The sequence below is a fragment of the Euwallacea fornicatus genome, chromosome 2 (genome assembly GCF_040115645.1).
Source record: "Euwallacea fornicatus isolate EFF26 chromosome 2, ASM4011564v1, whole genome shotgun sequence".
Classification (NCBI taxonomy): domain Eukaryota; kingdom Metazoa; phylum Arthropoda; class Insecta; order Coleoptera; family Curculionidae; genus Euwallacea; species Euwallacea fornicatus.
In genome coordinates this window covers 4,232,305-4,255,985 of record NC_089542.1, presented here as the reverse complement: position 1 = coordinate 4,255,985, position 23,681 = coordinate 4,232,305, and the positions used below count along the sequence as shown (strand labels likewise).

The following is a 23,681-nucleotide window of genomic DNA, read 5'->3' as shown; positions in this document are numbered from 1 at the left end:
CAATTTTGGCGGTTAAACTCTAGACGTTTTTTATTCGCTTAATTATTCAACAACACTTCAGACCTGAGACATTACTATTTTGGCCCATTAAACTCAATAATATTTACATGACAAGTTCATTCTCTGTAATGTACATGATTTATCCGGTTATTAATAGAATTGGTCCAATATCGAGTCGAATATTCATCTCCAAAGCCGCATAAGGCCGACCTGAAATAGCTTGACTTATAGAAAGTGACGAATAATTAAAAAAGCAGCCTCCGTCGGCTGTCCATATAAGTACAAGATTTACCCAACGTGGGAGAACCAAGAGTGACGTAGCCGTACCACACGGGTCATCGCCGTAACCTGTTGCTTACCATACGAATCAGCCGCGAATTCTTTGGTTCAAACTTACTTTTAAATCGAACGCGGTCGCGATCGCATCACATACACTCTCTCGTGATTTTTATTTTAATTTTCCGTTTGTGTTTATTTATTTGTCATTAACGTTAGTGTAAATTTCTTAATAGTGAAACGTGCCTTATAAAAATGACTGTAAACAAGAGCTCCGCGAAGACGACTACAAGCAGCAAGAAAAAATCGAGCTCCAGTAGCGCCACTGCCACCTCAGCTACTACTAGCACCAAAAAAGTGAGTTCGACCAAACAAAGTAAGTCAGAACACACCACTGCCGGACATTTGTCGAAGTCCTCCTCGGCTAGCAGCCTCAAAATCTCAGATGTGTCGCACCTACCTATTAACGCTAACGTAGTCAGCTACACAGTTACCGAAATGCTTCCCACTGGAGCCGAAAAAATAACTACTTACAGTGAAACCGGCCCCACATCTACGGAATATAAACACATGGTTCTGCAAGACTCTTCATCAGAAGCAGTAGCGTCCACCTCACAGTCCACCACTATCCAGCAAATCAGCTCTAATTTAAACGAATCCACTTCGAATTTGTCTTGCGCTTCCGGTTCCACTTACACGGTCACAGAGCCGAGGGAAGAGTACAAACTCACTTACAACAAAAATGACTCTGGTTGGAATGGCAAGTTTGTGCTGGAGCCCAAGAGCGTAGTGGAGCAAAGCTCTACTACAACTTCACACCAGGAAAGCTTCTCAACTGCAAAAAGTTCCTCCAGCAGCTATGCGGTGGAGATTGTAGATGGAAAGGAGAGGATTGTGGATAAGAAGCAGCACGAGACTGGACATACTGAGGCTACCAGCAATGATGAGTATTTGGCCACCAAAAGCGGAACGAATGTAGCACCCGAAGTACACTTCAAGCAGAAGGCCAAGGAGAGTGTTTCAAAATATGATAGTGAGAAACCCGAATTGAAATCTCAGGGATTTAAGTCAGAGGCTGAGAGGGAGGTTCATCAAATTGGGGATAACGTTACTTCCAGGCAGAGCCAAGTGCGGGAGGGTTTGAAGAGTGACACAAAGCACAGCTTGAAAGACCATAGCAAGCAGTTTATTGATAAAGAAATTAGAGATTCTACATCAGTTTCTGCATCTATTGCAGATTCTAGATCCACTGCAGCTTCTACTACTGCATCCACTGCAGCTGCTAACGAAACACTCACCACCACCACTACCTACTACGATTCCAAAGGTAATGTGGTGAAGACGGTCACCGACATAGACACCCATGCCCTTCCAGGGCACAATGTGACTGAAACTCAGAATATGCGCTCTTCCCAATCTAGTACAGATTCAAAAAACTTCTACGGCCATAGCGTTGACTCGAAGAATACCATGGTAAGCAACGTTTACGACTCCAAAGCAACTCAAAATACCATTGGTACCAGGGGAAATGTAATCAAGGACCATATGGTCGAAAGCAAAGATGTCGTTTATTCCACTGACAGGAATTATGGGAAAAGTGGTTGGAATGGGGAGTTTACATACGAGACACCTGCCGGTACTTCAAAAACGCCCTCAAGACAATCCCAATCGCCTTCAAGAAGTTCTAGAAAGCCCTCTGAAAAGTCTCCTACAAGGAAAAACACTAATGAGTCTACCACAAGGTATGTAGATGAAAGTTATGTGGATACCAACAAGGTTAGACAGTCTCAGACAAGCACTGACTCAAAAAACTTTTACGGACATTCCGTGGACTCAAAGGACACAGTTGTGACTAACATCTACGACACCAAGGCTACTCAAAATACTATTGGGAGTAAGGGAAGAGTGCTCAAAGATCATATAATCGAAAGCAAGGACGTGGTGTACTCTACTGACAGGAATTATGGGAAAAGTGGTTGGAATGGGGAGTTTACGTACGAGACACCTGCCGGTACTTCAAAAACGCCCTCAAGGAAGTCCCAATCGCCTTCTAGATATTCTAAAGGACCTTCAGAAAAGTCTCCAACGAGAAAAAGCACCACCGAGTCAACCACAAGGTATGTCGATGAGAATTATGTGGATACAAGCAAGATCCGACAGTCGCAGACCAGTACTGACTCAAAAAATTTCTACGGACACTCCGTGGACTCGAAGGACACAGTTGTGACTAACATCTATGATTCTAAGGCCATTCAGAACACCATTGGAACTAAGGGAAAGGTGCTGAAGGACCATATCGTTGAGAGCAAGGACGTGGTTTACTCAACTGACAGGAATTATGGGAAAACTGGCTGGAATGGGGAGTTTACATATGAAGCAGACACCAAGAAGGCTTCACCTACAAAACAATCAACACCTAGGAAACCCGCAGGAAAATCCCCAACAAGAAAAAATGAATCTACAGCTAGTACCGATTCAAAAAACTTCTATGGTCACACCGTAGACAGTAAGGATACGGTGGTGACCAACATCTGTGATTCCAAAAACACTCACTTATCTCAAACCAATGAGGACTTTCTATCTACTGAGATCAAAGAAAACGTCAATCAGCTGAAAGACTCTTCATCATTAATCAAAGACTCTAGATCAGTGATTAGCGAGGACTCTAAAACTGTGATAGAGACTTTTGAGACGGTTTCGAAATTTTCAGACTCTAAAACCTTAGTAACAAAAGACTCGCAGACATTCCAAGACAACCAGACTTCCACTGAGCACTATAGCACGCATGATATCGTTGACAGCTCCAAGCCTCAGAAAATAGTTAGTAACGTCTCCGAGGATGTTAAGGTCACTTCATCTAAAGATCTGAAAACTGATTCTGAGAATGTAACTGACGTCAGAAGAATAGTCAATAAGGACTCAGCGGTGGATCATAAGATTGCTTCTGAGAATTTTTCCACTACTGACATCAGAAAGGTGGTCGACAAGGACTCGTCCTCAGTAGATCATGTCAGCAAAACGTTCGTTAAAGAGAACATACTCGACATCAAGGATACTGTAAGTTTTCTGAGTATTTCTAAGCTATTTTGTAAGGTAATTTTCCGCATTCTAGAGTGAAGTCGAGAATATCATAAACATCAAAAAAGTGACGGACAATAAGGTGATCAATATAGTGAAGACCGTAAAGGAGAAACCGGAGCCTGCCAAGGTTCGGGTACCGCTCAAGGAGCAGTGCATTTGCCAGCTCTGCACTTGCGGGTGAGTGATGTAAAAATTACATATCGGAACCTTGTAAACTGCAAATTGTCGGCACCAAAACACACGTGAGATCATCGACTAGAATAAATAAATATTTTCTATTTTAATTAAGAAGGTTAGGCGCAAGCAAGAACTATTTTAGTTCTATGGTCATTTCGGTTTCACCGCTTGGGACGTGGTACCGAGTGCTCGATTGTTATTGTCCATTACGTTTCGTTGCAGTCGCTTTACAAATCATTCTGGTGTCACTGCAGTATTTTAGATGGTTTAATGTCACGTTCGGATATATAATCGAGCTGCGTGAATTCAGCTAAACCTGATTTTATGCCGTTTAACCCGTTGGTACAAATTTCTGGTTAAAGGGCGTGCATTCAACTTTTTCCTGCTGAAAGTAATTTGCCCAGGCCTCGAATAACAATGATCAATGAAAGAACCGCACGTTTTTCCATTATTGTTTATAATCACCTCATAATAACATTAATTCAATAACACTGGGTGGAAGCCTCGGTAATAATAACCCATGATTGTTTTCAAGCTCGGTTTTCGCTGGTAGGAAAAAAATATAGGTGCCACACTGGCCAACGTAATTCCCAGCTACAAAAATGAAATTGTGAAACTAGAAATAAATAATTCTGCGTCAATAAATTATTCAAAAACACGCTTTCAATTATCGCCAATAAACGGGCAAACTCCCAGTTTAGTAGCGCAGAAATCAGTGGCGTGGCAAGGGAACTTTGGAACTACAAAAAGGGTGTTGTCAATTGGAGCGAAACATTTTTGGTTAAGCTTAATGAATTGACGTTGCGCCGCTGACTTTACGCTCGATTTTTTACCAGTGCAAGCCGTAATACTGCACCAAACAGGGATTTTTTTATTACGAAATCTGAGGCGTACCTGCTTTTTTCGAAATTACGATAAAGTTAATGGACGTACCAAAATCAAGAATAATGCGTTCAAATTTTTTAAGTTCCGTTTGGAGTTACTACTGGAGATTTGCAGTGACATTGAATTTTTTTCCATTGTTACGCTGATAAATTTACAAATTTTAAACATCGAATGCAAGTTTTGCTTTGACCAGTGTGTTTTAAATCCGGCAAAACGCTGGAAAAACGGTGGTAATGGTAGAATTCAAATTCGTGCCGCCGCTGGAAACTTGATGCTGCGCTTAACTCATTCCATAATACTTTTAAACATAGAGAGTTTCGAGATTATGCACGTGAGAGCCTTTTGCCAGAAAGTCCATCTTCGCGTTATGCAAATAAAATATCTCAGCGCCGACACTGAGACGAAGAACTTTTTCCGTTTTTCCAAATAACGGATAATTCGTAGTTTCCCTTACGTGTAACTAACCCTACATGTTCCAGGGGCGTAGGTTTTTAATTCCAGCGGCGTAAGTTTTTTTATGTTGCGTCGTTGCCGCTGATTGAGTGTCCAGTGGCGTTAAAATTTTGAAAACCGTTCCAGCACGAATGTCCAGCGGCGCGACATAGTGCTGCGGTCTCGATAGAGCTAATTCAGTTTTTTGCGATACTAGCTTTTTTTCGTATGCACGAAATTAATAGAAATCGCGATGTATCTTAACCCAATTTCATGCTTTCTGATGATATAAAACCGAAACACCTGTTGGTCACTGTTCGGTAAGTAATTAACGATCTCTAAGCGAAACTTGGCACTCATTTTTAAAAATGGACGCACTTGAACTTGTATTTTTCAGCTTCAAATTTCTAATAAAAACATGGACTTTGTCCGGGTTCTCCTTGACATCTAACATATCAAAAACAAGGTCGAATCCATTGCTTCGCCGAACTTCTGATTAACGATCAATATGGGGGTAATCAAACTCGATTGTCCGACAATTACATTAAAGGTTTATGTTCCCGTTAAATTTGCTAACTGCCAAGTTTGCCGGATATAATTAAATTAAAAAAAAAGCCGATTTTGACGTGTCAATCAATGGGTTTTGTAAGTTTTCTTTTTTAAATTAAAACCGGGCACAATGTGGAGAACTCTCCGTATCTGGAACCAGGTTTACTTCCGCGAAGTGAGGCACAGAATATCTACTTTTTAATTTCTTATCTATCGAATTAGATTCGAAATATGTTCCTGGCAGTGAAGAGAAACTCGGCCGTTGACCCAAGCTGAACGTAACATTGGGGATTAATTAATACCAAGCTGGTGCATCATGCACCATTTAAGCCCCTCGAGATTACAAGCTAATGCCGATATTTTTAGGAATTTGTCCCATTAATAAGAGCTGAAAGAATAAATTTATCAAGAGTAACTAAAGCTTGTAAAAGCTCTTTTATGGTCAGTGATTTATAAATATGAATAAAGTGGATTGAATGAGGCTCGATTAAAGCGGATCACGAACCGTTAAGTGTTAGTACCACATGTGGAATCTAGTTAGTCTAGATTTAACTTTAAACTTGTAGAAAATTGTCAAATATTCCTATTGAAGTGGGGGCCCCAAAAATTCGGTTGAGGCTCAAAGAAACTCTAAAGTTTGCTGAAATTTTCCGTTGAGAACACGGCGGTAAGCACAAGTTCCTGCGCACCTTGAGGAAGTCCTCAGAATGTTCCAAAATCAACTGAAAATTTAATCGGCCGATCTCAACGACTTGAGACTTAAAAAAAAACATACTGCTCTGTGATTACGTCATGTATAACATCAGACCTAATTCATTCATTCGTTCTGCGTGTAAATGCAGCCTATCTACGGGCGGGTACATAGGGACAAACCTCACAGGGAGATGTGCTTAATTACCATCAACAATAGTACGCAAAGTCGACTCAGTTTTCTGATGAGAGAACCTCATTTTAACAAAAATATTCCTGCTTTTAAGACTCAAAACCCTTTGAATTGGCAAAAAAAGAAACTTGTTTTTCAGACCTTTGAGAAATGCCAGAGTACGGTCTGCATGAGTAAATAATTCACTTTCAATGACCCACTAAATCTCTTGAATAACCATTAATGGCCAAGTACGTCTGTGCTGTTCAGTGTTACATGAGCAAAGAGCGAAACTAACATGTCATAACTAATGCAAGCCCGGCTTAAGCTCCTCTGCAGTAAGAAATTCCAGATAAATTTTCAGCGCTAAATATCGTAGCCAAATGGGCATCTTAATAATTATTATGGTACCTAAATGAACCTTCAATCAGTAAATATTTACAATACTTTTTTCTGTTGATTTGTCTTCGGTTTTATCGAGTCACGCCTGTTTGGACCGCTCCAATTTGCGAATAAATACATATAGCTTGACCTATAGATAATTATAATAATTGAAGGCACAGTACAAAATCAACTTTAGCGATTGGTCATGGTTATTTAAAATTATCCCGCAGCTACCGAATTAAACCCAGGCGTTGGTAAATATTGATTATTCACGCAATACACCGTGAAATATCGGATTTAAAAGGCACACAAGTTAATAATAATAATAATAAGCGCACAATTGAATAACGCACAAAAGCAACCATTTTCAACTAAGTTCTTCGTTTATTGGTGCGTTGTTGAGGTGCAAATATTTAACAATAAGTACAATTGTATTTAAACCAATAAAAACTCCTTCTTTGAAATGGGCGCCCAATTCCCTTTTCGATGAGCTATTACAATCAAATGTTCAGATCGAAAATGGCGGCTCACTAGGCATTTTTCCAAAAAGCAAGATGGCGTCACGTACTAAAACTATTTGCACTAATGCCGATTAAAAATGGCCGGGATCCAGTGTTTGAGGTTTTCTTTTTTAATGCGGTGCCATTTTGATATTTCGAAAAATACTGTTGCGGCGGCATCATCAACCGGAACGTCAGATTATGGACCTCATTGAAAAAATTATGCCGAATATTTTTCGGTTCTTTCCTATTGGTAAATCACCGCAGAATATTATTTGACAAGGACAGACACGTCAAATTCAGTTTGTCCGGGCAGTTTTTACATTTCACCGTCAATTTCATTGACGTTCTGAGTTACCGGTGGAGCATTGACATTCATAACAGGTACCTATTGTCATTTACAGTGCGCGACAATAAAATAGCACACAGTGAAATTTATGTCAAAAGTCATTTGTAATGCATTTTATTTAATAATTTTTTGTTAACTTATGTAATACATAACAAAGGAGAATGATTGCTTTACAATTTTTATGGAAAAGAGGTGTTAATAACTAATACAATCAAAATCGTGAAAAGTTAACGCGACAAAATAATAGCACATTCTTCAAAAATAACTAATATTACAATTATTTAATTAACAAAACTTAATACATTTTTAAGCTAGTACTTTGTACTACCACCTTTATTTTTTATCATCTCTATAAGACGATCTGGTATTGATTTGAATAATTTTTTAATATATTTTCGGGGAATCTTATTCCATTCATAAATAATACAATTTTTTAAATCTTCTGCATTATTAAATTGTCTGCCATTTTTGTACACAGCTCTTGCAAGTTTACCCCAACAATTTTCGATTATATTCAAATCGGATGATCTTGCTGGCCATTCTAAAATAGTAATATTATTCGTTTCAAAATACTCTTTAACGCACTTTGCGGTGTGCACAGCTGTGCTGTCTTGTTGGAAAATAAAATTTTCTCCTGATATTTGTGTAGCATACTTTTTAAGTTGTGTATCAATTAATTTTATGTACTCACGACTATTTAACCGTCCTTTAATAAAGTTCAATTCAGTCTTTCCTCTATACCCGATACCAGCCCAAATCATAAGGCTGCCTCCACCCATTTGCCGACGACTTAAATAAACTTTCTCCTTTTTCAAATCATGATAGTGATGATTCCACCCATCTGGTCCATCAAGATTTAATTTTTTTTCATCACTAAATATAACACATTTTAATTTTTTTATAGATTTCAGATGTTTTGTCGCAAACTGCAAACGAGCCTCTTTGTGCCTTGAAGATAGGGGTGGCTTCTTTTTAAGGTTTTGATGTTGTATGATTGAGGAATGTTGAAGTATACATTGTACGTTTCTGATATTAGTATTTATGCCCACTGAATCAGCTATTTCTCTGGCCGTAGCAAAAGAGTTTGATGCTGCTCTCAAAATAGCACGTTTCTCACGGTCTGTTAAAGCTGGTGGTCTGCCCTTACCTTTTTTTTGCCATAATTACTGGGATTTTTAATTAAATTATATATTACTTTGCAGCTTCTACCCACAATTTTGGCAATTCTTAATATGGAATATTTTTCTTTCCATAGGCATAGAATCTTAGCGATTTCACTCTCATTTAACTTTGTACCTCGCCCCATGACTTCGAAAATTGAATGGTATTTGTGTTTATTTATATTGCGTATGGGTTTCATCCCTCATAAAAAAAAGATTAAGCATAAATACTTCAAATTACTATTCGCTGAATCACCGCAGAGATAAATCAAACCAAAATGTGCTATTATTTTGTCGCGTTAACTTTTCACGATTTTGATTGTATTATTTATTAATACCTCATTTCCATAAAAATTGTAAAGCAATCATTCGCCTTTGTTATGTATTACATAAGTTAACAAAAAATTATTAAATAAAATGCATTACAAATGACTTTTGACATAAGTTTCACTGTGTGCTATTTTATTGTCGCGCACTGTATGTGCGCTGATAAGTATTTGTTTACATATTTTACCCGATTTACCTTCAATTTTCAAGTATAAAAAATAATAATTTGCCTGTAAATAAACATTTGTTTCCATCGTACGTTTATCTGCGTCATGGGACAGGTAGGCACAGAGATTTAACCGCCAAGGGATATGCTTGTCGGGGCATGGTTATGTGCTACCTATTGTGTGACGTCACGAAATGCTCTTTGCAACTTACTCTGCATCTCTTTACATTATAATTTACAGTATATGGAAAAATAATTAGATAAGAAGGTCATTAGTGATATGATTTCACGAATTGTCTAATCCAATGTCATTGTTATTTATACGTTCACTCACGTATTTCTCCCTTAAAATCCCCCAAGAAATAATTACTCCAGACTGATTTCATCACTAAAAGGACAGAGACCAACAGTACAAGAAAAAGTCCCAACAAGGTTGTCTTGTGTTTGTGCTCAAACTCTCGTTTATGCATACATTATAAGCTGTTAAGGTCGTCTCATGTCCTGGCCATATTTAGTGGTACCAAGTACAACTTCCCATGTAAGTACCGTTAATGGTGCCAATCCCGTTTCTTTCGCTCTGCCGGTTATCATTGGATCGAGATTAATACGTGATCCGGAAAATGGGTCAGTGTCAATGTGTGGATGCCGAATTTGGCATTTAGCACTGAAATAGCGAAATCCTTAATTTGCAAAGAACTAATCGAACAATAATTATACGCAGTATTCGATTTTACAAATGATTCCAAAGCTCCTGGTGTTTTCCGTAAGATGTCTGATATCTCCAATATAGTTAATCTATCATGAGTTTTTACCGGTGTTTTTCACATATTTATCCACTGCATAAGTTCATAAATACAGAGATATCGTGCCCCAGTTATGTCATCGCAAACACTTCAAGTCTCGGATCTCGTTTTAATTGGCGGAAACGAGTAAAGGAAGTTTATTCTAGAAGAAAAGGCAAATTTACATTCCATGAGATATTCTTGCCCGTCTAATGCCTTTATGGAAAGCGAAGTGTTGCATTCTATTCAAACATGAGGGCTATGACTTGCCGTATATGGGTTGCAAACCTTCGTATGTACATGACTTATTATAATAGGAGTTGAATAAGAACCCATATTGTCCTAAACGATTTAAACTGAAGTATTTACATGGTGCTTCAGGGAAATTAACAATTGTGTCTATGATCCCCCCGACACCCAGCGTGCATGCAGCTCAAATAATTGATCATCCACTACATGCACTTCCTAGTAGAAATCAAAGCATCAGGCTCATTAATAAAATTCTCTGGTAATTATTACGGTACACGCGAACTGGTCACGGTGTCAGTATCCTCCTTTAATTATATACCACGCCATGCATTTCCCATTTTTATATGATAGCATGGGCCTTATGGGTAGTAATTTACGGGCAATGGGTTTATTCGTTTATTTATATGTCGTGAGTATGTGAGTAATGCAATTCATTACTTACTCAGTACATATATAACTACAGGAAATATTATAAGCGACAAGATAATGTGCAATGTAATAGTAACCTGTAAACAATGTAAATAAATATCACATTTGTGCCAGTTAAACGTGATATTCATCAGATTTATACTCAATTGGTCTTGATCTAAAAATGGTTTCCTTTTGTTTCTCATGTGGACAAACCTACGCCTTTGCCTCAGTTTATTTATTTACGTTGGCCTTTTCTTATTGTCGCCATTACGCTGCCTTTGGTTGGCCGGGCCCACTTCTGACACCCACAAGAACCAGCGCCACCGCAATCGGTACCATGACTAATATTTCAGCTGAGAATACCCACTAAATCTCTCAAGAACATACGCTTACTTAAAGGCGATAAATAAACCGAAATAAAGGATCCCACAATTTCTCCATTTTAATAAGGTTTTCCTTCCTTATGTCGGTTAGATATAATGCGAAGTCTGTCTCGACATCTCTAGGTGTTTGGGGCAATGTATTAATTACCGCCGCTGATCAAAAGATGGTAGCACTTTTGTGCGACAACATTCTCCTCGTAGTCATCTCAGTGTTAAAGGAATTATCTAAATGATCAAAATCGATTACATAGCGAATCCAATTATTTCCGAATAATAGATATGACCTTTCAAGTATTTCGACTATTGGAAAGAACACACATCCGCTCTCGAAATTATTATCTCAACTGAGCTAATACGTGTATAATGACAGTCTTAACGATAAAATTATATCTCTGTCGTTTGTTATTTGCCACCTACAGTGCATTTCACCTCAGTGGTTGCGTAACTCTACCGTAGTTTTGTCCGTTTTGGTTAAGCTTAACTGGAACAGCATACACTTACTGTTTACGTGCTAAAATAAGTCTTTTAAATTTAAAGAAGCGATTGATCAATTTCACTTTGACCTCAAAGAACGAACGATAATAATCGACCTTTCAACATGTAAAACTAGCAAATTTAATTGAAGAGCTTGAAATAGAAAACAGATGGAGCTTGATGATTATGGACTATAACGATCACCACTTTTGCATACATTGCGGTAACCGTACTGGGCAGTGGGGCATTCCCTTAAAAAAGTTATCAAATAAGGAATAATAAGTTCCAAGCACAAACACGGAGGTCCACCTGTGGCCAATCGCTTGAACCAGCAGAAGATTTCGAGTTCAACAAGATGTCGCTATTGCGACGTAGGCATACATGTTGGTTTAATGGTTCAGGGTTTCGTGAGCTATTTCTATCCTAAAAAAAAATTCAGAAGGTGGCAGCAATCACGGGATTATTAATGTTGATTGGGACTCAACCAAGATTTTCAAAGTTCGTTCAATCGATATTTCTCTCGCGAAACTAGAGCAAGCACCCAATGGTGGCGCCATCTGTACCTAGTTCGAGCAGCCAAAGGAGCATCTGGAATCTGGAATACTCCAAGGTGTCGCCACTATTTTCACGTTATTTTTCGGTACTAGTACAAATGCCATGAGTGCCACCTAGTAAGGTGGAGTCTTGAAAATCTCGAGATGTCGCCACTGTACCACAGACGAATTTACCCAAATTTAGGGCTCTATTTTTTAGAGCCCTAAGATGTAGCTGCAAGGGTCATCCTTGTATTTTCTAGCCACTTTTGCGATATGCAATTTACTCGCCGCATATATTATTATTATATTTTTAATTTATATATTTGCAATTTCAATCAAATCATTTCTGTCGGAATCGCCCTTAGTTAAGTTACTGGGTCACCGTGCCACCGGGGTGATCGACATTAAGCAGGCGTCTAGTCAGTTGGACGCCCGGCGTCGTCAGCGTCGTGGCACCCCGTGCCGGTCTCCACTGGACCAGTCGGCCACGCGTTTTCTTTTTATGGGAAAATTACGTTATTTCACCGTGAAATTTCCACGCTTTTCACAATATATTATTGTGTAAGTTAGGGCTGCAGTCATTGATACTTTAAAAGCGACCGAACTTCGCCGTTTATTCACTAAATTTGCTTTGAGTTGAATTTTATGAATTTAATTTTAAAGAAAGGAGTCCATGTGATTGTTAAGAGGAGAAGGAGGAAGAAAAGGTATTAACCGAAGTCTTAATTTTTAATGACCAGAATCAAACTTCGCCCCATTGGCGCAAACAAGGTCCTTGATTATTGAAACTTTATTTAGAAAATTGCTGCCTCGAAGATAATCAGTTTTATGTCGTGTCCGAAGGAAATTAGATTTCATTCATCGATTACTATGGGAAAAATTAGGACGAGCCCTTGTGTTATAGAGTATTGGCCTAAATAACCGCGAAATAGTAATTTATGTATGTGAATGCTAAATAAGGATGCAGTAAAATCTGCTTGTGCATACAGGGCGTTCATTTTAAAACTGATCACCGGAAATATCTCTCCATTGGGGAGGAAAATTTATAATAATAAAAAAAAGTCTGTTTAGATATCTAGGAGGGAGTTTAATTTCACACAAGAGAGAATTGTATCGGTCACCCCCTCGCCCCTGGCTACCCTCTCTTTGGTATTTTGAATGGCACCCGCATCGAGTGGCATGATCATTGCGAGAGGAATTCAATTTCCAATGAAGTGTACCAACAAAAACCAAAATCGGTTAATGGCGTTGAGAGTTGGAAGGAAACATGTGTATTAGTGCAAATAGCATATTGAGATCAAATAATTCGATTAATTAAGTGCCCAAAATATGAATAGTTATTAGCGAGACAATAATAAAGCTTTAAACAATTTATTTTTTAAATAACCCCATAAGAGGAAATATATTGGACTGAGATTTGGAGTTCGTGCTGGCCATTTTAATAAACCTCTTCCGCCATTCCATTTTTCCTGAAATGGTTCACACCATGAGCACTTGATAGAATGAATTATTTAATCTCATTATACTATTTGCCCTAATACACATTTTTCCTTCTAACCCCTGACCCCACTGACCAATTTCAGTTTTCTGGGTGTAATTACAGAGTAAATCGAATTACGCTTATAACAATGTGCCACTCGATGAGGGCTGCCATTTGATTGATGTGAGGGTAGCTGGGAGTAAGGGGGTGACTGATGCAATTCTCTCTAATGTCAAATTAAACATCCCCCTAAACATGTAAATAGACTTTTTTTGTTATTTTAAATTTTCCTCCCAATCAAGAGCTATTTCAGGTGGTTCGTTTTTAAATGAACGCTCTGTATAATTAAACATGAGCTAAGTGGTAGAAATAGAAGAATAATTGTCTTTTTTTTTTGCAGACGTCACAGCTGTCCACACAACCCAGACGACTACAACGACCATCTTCAACCTGAAGGGCCGATTTATGCTCAACCCAAGGACGAATACAATGCAACTAAGGGGGAGAGGTTCCCGGTCAAGAGGCCAGAAGATCATCTGCATCTAGAAGGTACCTTTTATGTTTATAAAAAAGTGAAAGATAATGGTTTAGTTGTTAGTTATATTATGGAAAATTGGTAGGCGAATAGGTTAACAAAAAAGAGAGAGAGAGGCGTATAGTACAGATCTCAAAAACTTATTTTGGAGTTTCTAATACTCAACAGTTTGTTGATCATGATTTTCATTAAACTCAACATTTCCGTTGAATTAATTTAATGTAAAAAATCTAATTAAATATGTTTATTTAAAATTTAATTTTTGTCTGAAATGAGCCAAAAACAATCAGTAAAAATACACTTGCGTATTACTGATGGTTCTCAAATAAATCACGGAGAGTCGGAGTGACTGAACGTTTCTACCGTAATACACGTGCGAAACACACTTTTCGCACTGTCAGATGGCTGAGCCTAAATACCATTTCCGGCACTGGTAACGCAATATACAATTTTTTAATGTTTTTAGTCAATTTGTTATAACGACAGCACCCTCTTAAACGAGACAGGTACCACCTCCTTTTCAGTATGTTCGAAACAAATTCATTGACAAATTCCAGTAAATAACACTCAAAATGGCACACAAAAAAAACTATGGGTATCATCACTAATTCACTATTTAGGATCCTTGTGCTGCATATCTGTACCTACCTGAACAGAGTTTTATACACATTTTTGGATTCTTCTTGTTTGGTGTAGAGTGTCATGCAGTCGTCTCCAAATTATGTTGCCACTATTACTTATTTTGTTAATAATAGTGTATAGTCTCTATGTGTGTTTGTTATGGATCTTGAACCTGGTGATTTACTGCCCCTCAGGTGATTTTGTTAAAAGGGAACCGCAGCATTGGCGTCCGGGAGACAGGGCTCCTGTCAAGAAACCCCAGGACAATCTTCGACTTGAAGGTAAGTTTTTTTACTTCTGACGTATCGCAGATCCTAAGATAGGCTCCGAGGTAACAAAAATGGACACCAACCATAATCATATAATAAAAATGCGAATGAATTTGGTTTCTCTTTATCTTTCGTATTTTTCTACAAATATAGAAAGCTCGACATGCGGCTGATAATACAAATCTTATTGATATGTGGTACGTGCATTTTTTAACTCTATTTTTGATTGGATTGATGACGCTTCCCAACAATCACCCTACAACGTTTCAAATTTTCAAAGAGCAGAAGAAGGACATTGAACACTGGGAATATCGAACATGTAGTAAATGACTTTCCGTCAATTAACTATCATAATCACGCCTCGAGGGCTTTAATAACAACAATAGGTTTATGATAGATTTTATGGAACCGTTAGAAAATCTATAGTTTTATGTAACGAGTGAGAGTTCCCGGAACGAGCGAAGGGACATGAGTTACATAAAATAACATTCCTAATAAATTTTAAATATGACTTTTTTAAATTTCACTCTACAGAAAAAATGCCTGCTCTGCATGTCATCGTACTCACGATAGTACTTTAATAGATTAGTTTTGTAGCACTGCACATTGCCGCACGGATTTAAATTCGCAAAATAACTAGAGAGAGCTACCAGTACGCAATGGATAAATGCGTGAACGGCGTTAAAGAAACCTGTACCTTGTACAGGGTGAAAGTTAGAAATAAGTAACTATAAATAGTTGTAAATGAGAAAAATTTGTAAATTGGACGTTACTACAGTTCTTTTCTTCCAGTTTCACTCTTTGTGTGCTTCGATTTCTGTTTACGCATTCGAATAATTACGTCATTTCTCAGTAAAGGTGGTGCGTTAGACCGGTTTTTTTTTATAAAAAAATTGCGAATTCGTGCGTTAAATCAGGAATTTATCACGTTAAAAATTAATTATTGGAAATATCAGTTTAGCACATTTATAATAAAATTTCTGCATTACTGAATTTCTACTTCACCAACCTTTATTTGTACAAGGAAAAGTATTTGCATTCCATTGCAAGTCGAGATTTTCAATTAAGTTGAAATAACATACGCGAAATAGGCATTAATTCCCACGTGATGCATTCCATCTCACTTACCATCTTTTCCATTTACCAAAATACCAGAGGTAAAATCTCGTGACGTCATCATCAATACTTATTTCCCAAGTCTATGACCAATACAGCCTTGAGAACCTTGCATTAAAATTTCATTTAATTATATTATCTGCAAAGCTTATTTAATGAATATAAATCCTTGACATGAGAATCGAATTTCCTTCTAATTCCTTTCTAAGGAAGCCCTAAATTTACCAATCGATGCAATACTTCACTCGAACAAAACAAACAAAATACCGATTTCTTCTTCAGGCGACTTCGAGAAACGCCATCCGGAAGAATGGAAACCCGGCGACCGCGCCCCGGTCAAAAGACCTCAAGACAATTTGAGAACCGAGGGCGACTTCCAAGTACCAGAAATGCCCAGTTATCGCCCAGCGGAGCGCCCGACCCCTAAAAAACCGCAGGACAATTTAAAACTTGAAGGCGACTTTGATAGGTCAGTTAAAACTATGATTGCTGAACAGGCCCATAATCGAAATGAGTTATTAGGCCACGCCCTGAAGAGTGGAAACTGGGCGATCGCGCCCCAGTCAAAAAGCCGGCTGATAATCTTCGACCCGAAAGGGATTTCGAACGACCTGACAAACCAGGTTATCGACCCGTTGATCGACCCCAACCAAAAAAACCTGAGGACAACTTGAAGCTTGAGGGTGACTTTGAGAAGAGAAGACCAGAGGAGTGGAAACCTGGAGACCGAGCTCCAGTGAAGAAACCTCAAGATAACTTGAAGCAGGAGGGCGATATTGAGTTGCCCAAACCGGAGAAATGGGTAAATCTGTTCTGGAATTCTCCAAGAAAAATCTAGAAGTTTATACGTTAGGTGCCGGCGGAAAAACCGAAACAAAAGCGTCCGGAGGACAACTTGCGCCTCGAGGGAGACTTCGAGAGACCAAGTAAACCTGGTTACCAACGAGGGGACAGACCGGTCGCTAAGATGCCTCAAGATAACCTGAAACTTGAGGGCGAATTTGTCAAGCGCACCACAGAGGACTATAAGGTGATTCGTGGGGATCGGGCAGAAATTGTGCGGCATGAAGACAATATCACTTTTGGAGGGGAATTTACTGGTAAGTTAAATTATAGCTGAAACTCTCCAATGCAACTTAGATTTTTTCCACCATAGATGTCACCACAAGCAGGCAAGACTTCACCGGGGAATTGGTGCCAAGACCCAGTCCAGAGCGACGCAACACCTTCACTAAAGTCGAAGGAGAGTTCATCTCGGACACCACTAACAAAAGCGAGTTTGTGGACTATAGCAGTACCGTGGAACGCACTATTATCCAAAGACGCAGCGATAATTTGACAGTCGAGGGTGACATGACATTTGACACTTCAACCACAGTCGAGTACACCGAAAAAACTCCCAATGTGGACCGGCGCAGGAGGACTTGGACCAAGGACGACGTCGACAAATTTTACTCCACTCAAAACGAGGAAATAACCACCACCAACAATGACGTTTACAAGACGTTTGACACGTCAGATGTGAGGAGGACAGTGGTCATTCATCGAGACAATCTAAAACTCGAGGGACCGTTCCAAGGTACACCAAAATCGAAAGAAGACTTCACCATTCCGAGAGTGATTGAACATTCTACTCCGAAGAAACCACATGACAATTTGAGACAGGAAGGAGAGTTCGAAAAAAGGAAACCGGAGAAATTTGTTCCAGCCGAACGTCCTACTCCCGTTAAGCCTTCAGATAATCTCTACTTAGAGGGAGACTTTGAAAAACGCACACCAGAAAAGTTTATCCCCGCGGAACGCCCCAAACAAAAGAGGCCAGAAGACAACCTGCGGCAAGAAGGAGATTTCAACAGACCGGACAAACCTAAATACCAACCGGCGGAACGTCCCACTCCCGTCAAACCCACTGACAACCTTCAACTCGAGGGTGAATTCCCGAAGCGCACACCTGAAAAATTCATCCCGGCAGACCGCCCCAAACAAAAGAGACCAGAGGACAACTTGCGTCAAGAAGGAGATTTCGAGAGACCCGATAAACCGAAATATCAACCGGCAGAACGTCCCACTCCCGTCAAACCCTCTGACAACCTCCAACTAGAAGGTGAATTCCCGAAGCGCACCTCCGAAAAGTTTGTTCCCGCGGAACGACCCAAACAAAAGAGACCAGAGGACAACCTCCGTCAAGAAGGAGATTTCGAAAGACCCGATAAACCGAAATATCAACCGGCGGAGCGTCCCACTCCTGTTAAACCCTCTGACAACCTCCAACTTGAGGGTGAATTCCCCAAACGCACCACCGAAAAGTTTATTCCTGCGGAACGACCCAAACAAAAGAGACCAGAGGACAACCTCCGTCAAGAAGGAGATTTCGAAAGACCCGAGAAACCTAAATATCAACCGACTGAGCGTCCCACTCCCGTCAAACCCTCTGACAATCTACACTTAGAGGGTGATTTCCCGAAGCGCACTCCTGAGAAGTTCATTCCGGCGGAGCGCCCCAAACAAAAGAAGCCTGAGGATAATCTCCATTTAGAAGGAGACGTGGAACGTCCCACTCCAACTAAACTGAGTCCCGGCGAGCGTCGCTCTCCAATTAAACATGGAGATAACTTACGTCAAGAGGGAGAATTTGACCGTCCAGACAGACCAAGATATCAACCAGCCGAGCGTCCTTCTCCTGTGAAACCTTCGGATAATCTTTACTTAGAGGGGGATTTCGAAAAACGCACACCAGAAAAGTTTATCCCCGCGGAACGCCCCAAACAAAAGAGACCAGAGGACAACCTGCGTCAAGAAGGAGATTTCGAGAGACCCGATAAACCGAAATATCAACCGGCGGAACGTCCTACTCCCGTTAAACCCTCCGATAACCTCCAACTAGAAGGTGAATTTCCGAAGCGCACCCCCGAAAAGTTCGTTCCAGCGGAGCGCCCCAAACAAAAGAAGCCTGAGGATAATCTCCGTTTAGAAGGAGACGTAGAACGTCCCACTCCAACTAAACTGAGTCCTGGCGAGCGTCGCTCTCCAATCAAACATGGAGACAATTTGCGTCAAGAAGGCGAATTTGATCGCCCAGACAGACCAAAGTATCAACCAGCGGAGCGTCCTACTCCTGTAAAGCACTCAGATAATCTCTATCTAGAGGGAGACTTTGAAAAACGCACACCAGAAAAGTTTATCCCTGCGGAACGGCCCAAACAAAAGAGACCGGAAGACAACCTGCGTCAAGAAGGAGATTTCGAGAGACCCGATAAACCGAAATATCAACCGGCGGAGCGTCCCACTCCTGTCAAACCCTCTGACAACCTCCAACTGGAGGGTGAATTCCCGAAACGCACCCCTGAAAAATTCATCCCAGCGGAACGACCCAAGCAAAAGAGACCGGAAGACAACCTCCGTCAAGAAGGAGATTTCGAGAGACCCGAGAAACTGAAATATCAACCGTCTGAGCGTCCCACTCCCGTCAAGCCCTCTGACAATCTACACCTAGAGGGTGATTTCCCGAAGCGCACCCCTGAAAAATTCATTCCTGCGGAGCGCCCCAAACAAAAGAAGCCTGAGGATAATCTCCGTTTAGAAGGAGACGTGGAACGTCCCACTCCAACTAAACTGAGTCCTGGCGAACGTCGCTCTCCAATCAAACATGGAGATAACTTGCGTCAAGAAGGCGAATTTGATCGCCCAGATAGACCAAGGTACCAATCAGCCGAACGTCCTACTCCTGTTAAGCCTTCAGATAATCTCTACTTAGAGGGAGACTTTGAAAAACGCACACCAGAAAAGTTTATCCCCGCGGAACGCCCCAAACAAAAGAGACCAGAAGATAACCTGCGTCAAGAAGGAGATTTCGAGAGACCCGATAAACCGAAATATCAACCGGCGGAGCGTCCCACTCCTGTCAAACCCTCTGACAACCTCCAACTAGAAGGTGAATTCCCGAAGCGCACCTCCGAAAAGTTTGTTCCCGCGGAACGACCCAAACAAAAGAGACCAGAGGACAACCTCCGTCAAGAAGGAGATTTCGAAAGACCCGATAAACCGAAATATCAACCGGCGGAGCGTCCCACTCCTGTCAAACCCTCTGATAACCTCCATCTAGAGGGTGAATTCCCGAAGCGCACCCCTGAAAAGTTCGTTCCGGCGGAGCGTCCCAAACAAAAAAAGCCGGAGGATAATCTTCATTTAGAAGGAGACGTGGAACGTCCCACTCCAACTAAACTGAGTCCTGGCGAGCGTCGCTCTCCAATCAAACATGGAGATAACTTACGTCAAGAAGGCGAATTTGACCGTCCAGAAAGACCAAGGTATCAGCCAGCCGAGCGTCCTACACCAGTTAAACCCTCGGATAATCTTTACCTAGAGGGGGATTTCGAAAAACGCACACCAGAAAAATTTGTCCCTGCCGAACGCCCCCAACAAACGAGACCCGAAGACAATTTACGTCAAGAAGGAGATTTCGAGAGACCCGATAAACCGAAATATCAACCGGCAGAGCGTCCCACCCCAGTCAAACCCTGTGATAACCTCCACCTAGAGGGTGATTTCCCGAAACGCACCCCTGAAAAATTCATTCCGGCGGAGCGCCCCAAACAAAAGAGGCCTGAGGATAATCTCCATTTAGAAGGAGACGTAGAACGTCCCACTCCAACTAAACTGAGTCCTGGCGAGCGTCGCTCTCCAATCAAACATGGAGACAACTTACGTCAAGAGGGCGAATTTGACCGTCCAGACAGACCAAGATATCAACCAGCCGAGCGTCCTTCTCCTGTTAAGCCCTCGGATAATCTCTACCTGGAGGGAGATTTCGAAAAACGCACACCAGAAAAGTTTATCCCTGCCGAACGCCCACAACAAAAAAGACCAGAAGATAATCTACGTCAAGAAGGAGATTTCAACAGACCCGATAAACCTAAATACCAACCTGCAGAGCGCCCCACTCCTATTAAACCCTCCGATAACCTCCAAACAGGAGGGGAGTTTGAGAGGCCGGAAATCAAGGAAATCGGACCTGCAGAACTGCGCAGACCAATCAAACATGAGGACAACCTTAAAAACGAGGGAACAATGCAGGTCACCAGGCGAGACGATTACAAAGCCACACGTGGGGAGAGAGTTGACGTTGTCAGACATGAGGACAATCTTAAAATGGAGGGAGATTTTGTGGACACACGCACTAGAGACGACTTCCGCGTAGTCAAAGGGGAGAGATCAGAAGTGGTTAAGCATGAAGACAACTTGAAGGTTGAAGGAGAGTTCAATGACAAGCGTAGCAGAGATGATTACAAGATAGTCAAAGGGGAGAGGGCGGAAATGGTGATTCGCAAGGATAATTTGTACATGGAGGGAGAATTTAATGAGTATAGGAAAAGGGATGAATTTACCACTCGCACTGAAAAAACTGAGGTGGTAAGGCATGACGATAATCTGAAGCTTGAGGGAGACTTCGACAGGCCCACTCCGACTAAAGTTGGACCGGGAGAAAGGAGAAAGCCAATTAAACACGATGATAATTTATACCTTGAAGGAGATTTTGAGCGTCCGGATAAATCCAAATATCAACCGGCTGAACGTCCTACTCAGAAGAAGCCTCAGGACAATTTGAAAACTGAAGGGAAGTTTGAGAGACCTACGCCGTCCAAAATTGGCCCAGGAGAGAGGAGGAGTCCCATTAAGCATGGAGATAACTTATTCCTGGAAGGAGAATTTGAAAAACGCACTCCTGTTCCAATACAGCCTGGTGAAAGGAGAACTCCAATTCGCCATCCGGATAATTTAAAATCTGAAGGAGCGTTCGAGACTCCGCAGAAACCCAAATTTGGGCCTGGTGATAGGGCGGATATCGTCAAACATCCCGATAATTTGAAGCTTGAGGGACAGTTTACTGGAACTCCTAAGAGTAAAGAAGACTTTAAGCCCACAAGAGGAGAGAGGGCACCTGTGAAGAAGCCTCAGGATAATTTGAAGCTTACTGGCGATTTCCAAGACACCACAATGGCGAAGTCTCAGTACACGGTTGTAAGAGGGGAGAGGGCTGAGATCAGAAAACACGAGGATCAGCTGAAGATGGGCAGTGGTAAGATGGAATCGGTGACTACCACTCGGGAGACCTTTGAGAAAACTCCGAAGAAGACCCCCGAGAGAAAAGTTGTGGACAAGAGGAGACACATGGAAAGTCATTTCTCTCTCGGTGATGACAAGAGCGTAATGCAGACCACTAATCAGAGCAATTATCACACTTACACCAGGAAGTCTGCTGCAGAGGATAGGAGGCAACTGGTGACCAATGGGGAGGTCAGCAGGACTGGCCAAAGCGAGAAGAACGTCTCCACTGACCTTAAAACTCTGGCTGATGGCAGCACTGTTAAGACCACTCGCACTGTGACTAAGCACACTGGGCAGACTGTGAACGAGGTAAAAAAATCCTCATCCCAGACCCACGTTCACCAACAGCAAAGCCAATCGCAAAGAAGCCAAAACATCACTCAATCTTCAAGCCAAACTAATCTCTCCTCATCACAAAGCCACCACAGGAAGAGCACCGTCAGTTCTGAGGAGATCAGCAATCAAATCCTGCACCGCAAGGGCCATCACACCTCCTCTGAAGCCCTTCACGCCACCAGTTCGTCAGCTCTGGACATGAGAAAGTCCGTGTGCAACATTCACGATCAAGGCCGCAGTGTGGTCAACTCAGAGAGGCAGAGCCTGAGCTCCATGCATCGCTCACACCAAGAGGCAAGTAACGCTAATAGACGCAGCCAGCAGTCTTCTACGTCTTATCAAGTGGTGGAGAGGCCTCAGAAGATTATTCGAAAAGATAATCTTTCGGTAGGAGGCCATTTTTATGGTCATTCCGAGGCGAAGTCTTACGGGGAGTTTACCAAGCAACAAAACATTCAGAAGGTGGAGAGAGTAACCAGAAAGTCCAACGTGTCTAACATCACCTTAGGGGACACGAATGTGCATGTAGTGACGTCGTATAAGAAGGAATATGCTCCGAGGAATGTGGGGCCCTGCCCAGCGGTGCTGGTGAACACTCCCAAGGGGCCCTTCGTGCACACCAGAGACACGAAGTCTCACAAGTTTTATATGCCCATTGTTACTAAGTAGATGAGAGTTGTTGAGGGCGATTTGAACATTCCTTGAGGCTTTTTCTATGATAGTTTAGGCAGTAAGACTGTTAAGATTAGAATACCTAAACAGATTAATCTTGTTCTAACCTTGTGATAAATTTTGTTGTATTTATATTCTTCTTTATTGCGTTATTAATATTATTTTTCTAATTTTGTTCAGTTAATCTCTTTGAAATTTCGGCATTTTCCTGTGGTATTTCTCCAGTGGTATCCGGGATTATTAAGTTTTATTATTGTTATATTAATTATGTCCTTCTCTGATTTTTATCTTCGCAGATTTAAAGCTTATTTAATTTGCTTGCTAATTTATTTTTGCCTTTACTTCCTATTAACCCCCAAGTTTATAGCCCAAAATATAAAATTTCTATATTACATTTTTTTTCAATTATTTATTTATTTCATTTCCTTATTTGTTTGCTGTTGTTCGTAGCTCCAAAGTACCTTTGTTGACGCAAAAGTACCGATTTGGACAGTTTTCCTCTCTACATAACACCCTGGAATAAGATGGAACTTATTGCGGCAGGTGTTTAGGAACTTGTAAATA

At 40.9% G+C, this 23,681-nt stretch overlaps 1 protein-coding gene across 1 annotated transcript; it reads left to right on the top strand.

The window, feature by feature from the left end:
• Nucleotides 1-398: 398 nt before the first annotated feature.
• Nucleotides 399-23,509, top strand: LOC136344905 (titin homolog). Its single transcript, XM_066292799.1, has 8 exons — nt 399-3,333; nt 3,389-3,534; nt 13,864-14,012; nt 14,814-14,900; nt 16,287-16,473; nt 16,527-16,806; nt 16,858-17,104; nt 17,161-23,509. Exons 1-8 carry the CDS (start codon nt 532-534, stop codon nt 23,112-23,114), a joined length of 9,852 nt encoding a protein of 3,283 aa, XP_066148896.1. The 5' UTR covers nt 399-531; the 3' UTR covers nt 23,115-23,509.
• The last annotated feature ends 172 nt before the right edge of the window (nt 23,510-23,681 follow it).

Excerpts from the sequence above, each read along its gene's own strand:
- LOC136344905 (XM_066292799.1), top strand. The coding sequence starts at position 532 with ATGACTGTAAACAAGAGCTCCGCGAAGACGACTACAAGCAGCAAGAAA. Across the intron at positions 3,535-13,863 it reads TGCCAGCTCTGCACTTGCGG|ACGTCACAGCTGTCCACACA; the intron begins GTGAGTGATGTA and ends TTTTTTTTGCAG. Across the intron at positions 16,474-16,526 it reads CTTGAAGGCGACTTTGATAG|GCCACGCCCTGAAGAGTGGA; the intron begins GTCAGTTAAAAC and ends ATGAGTTATTAG.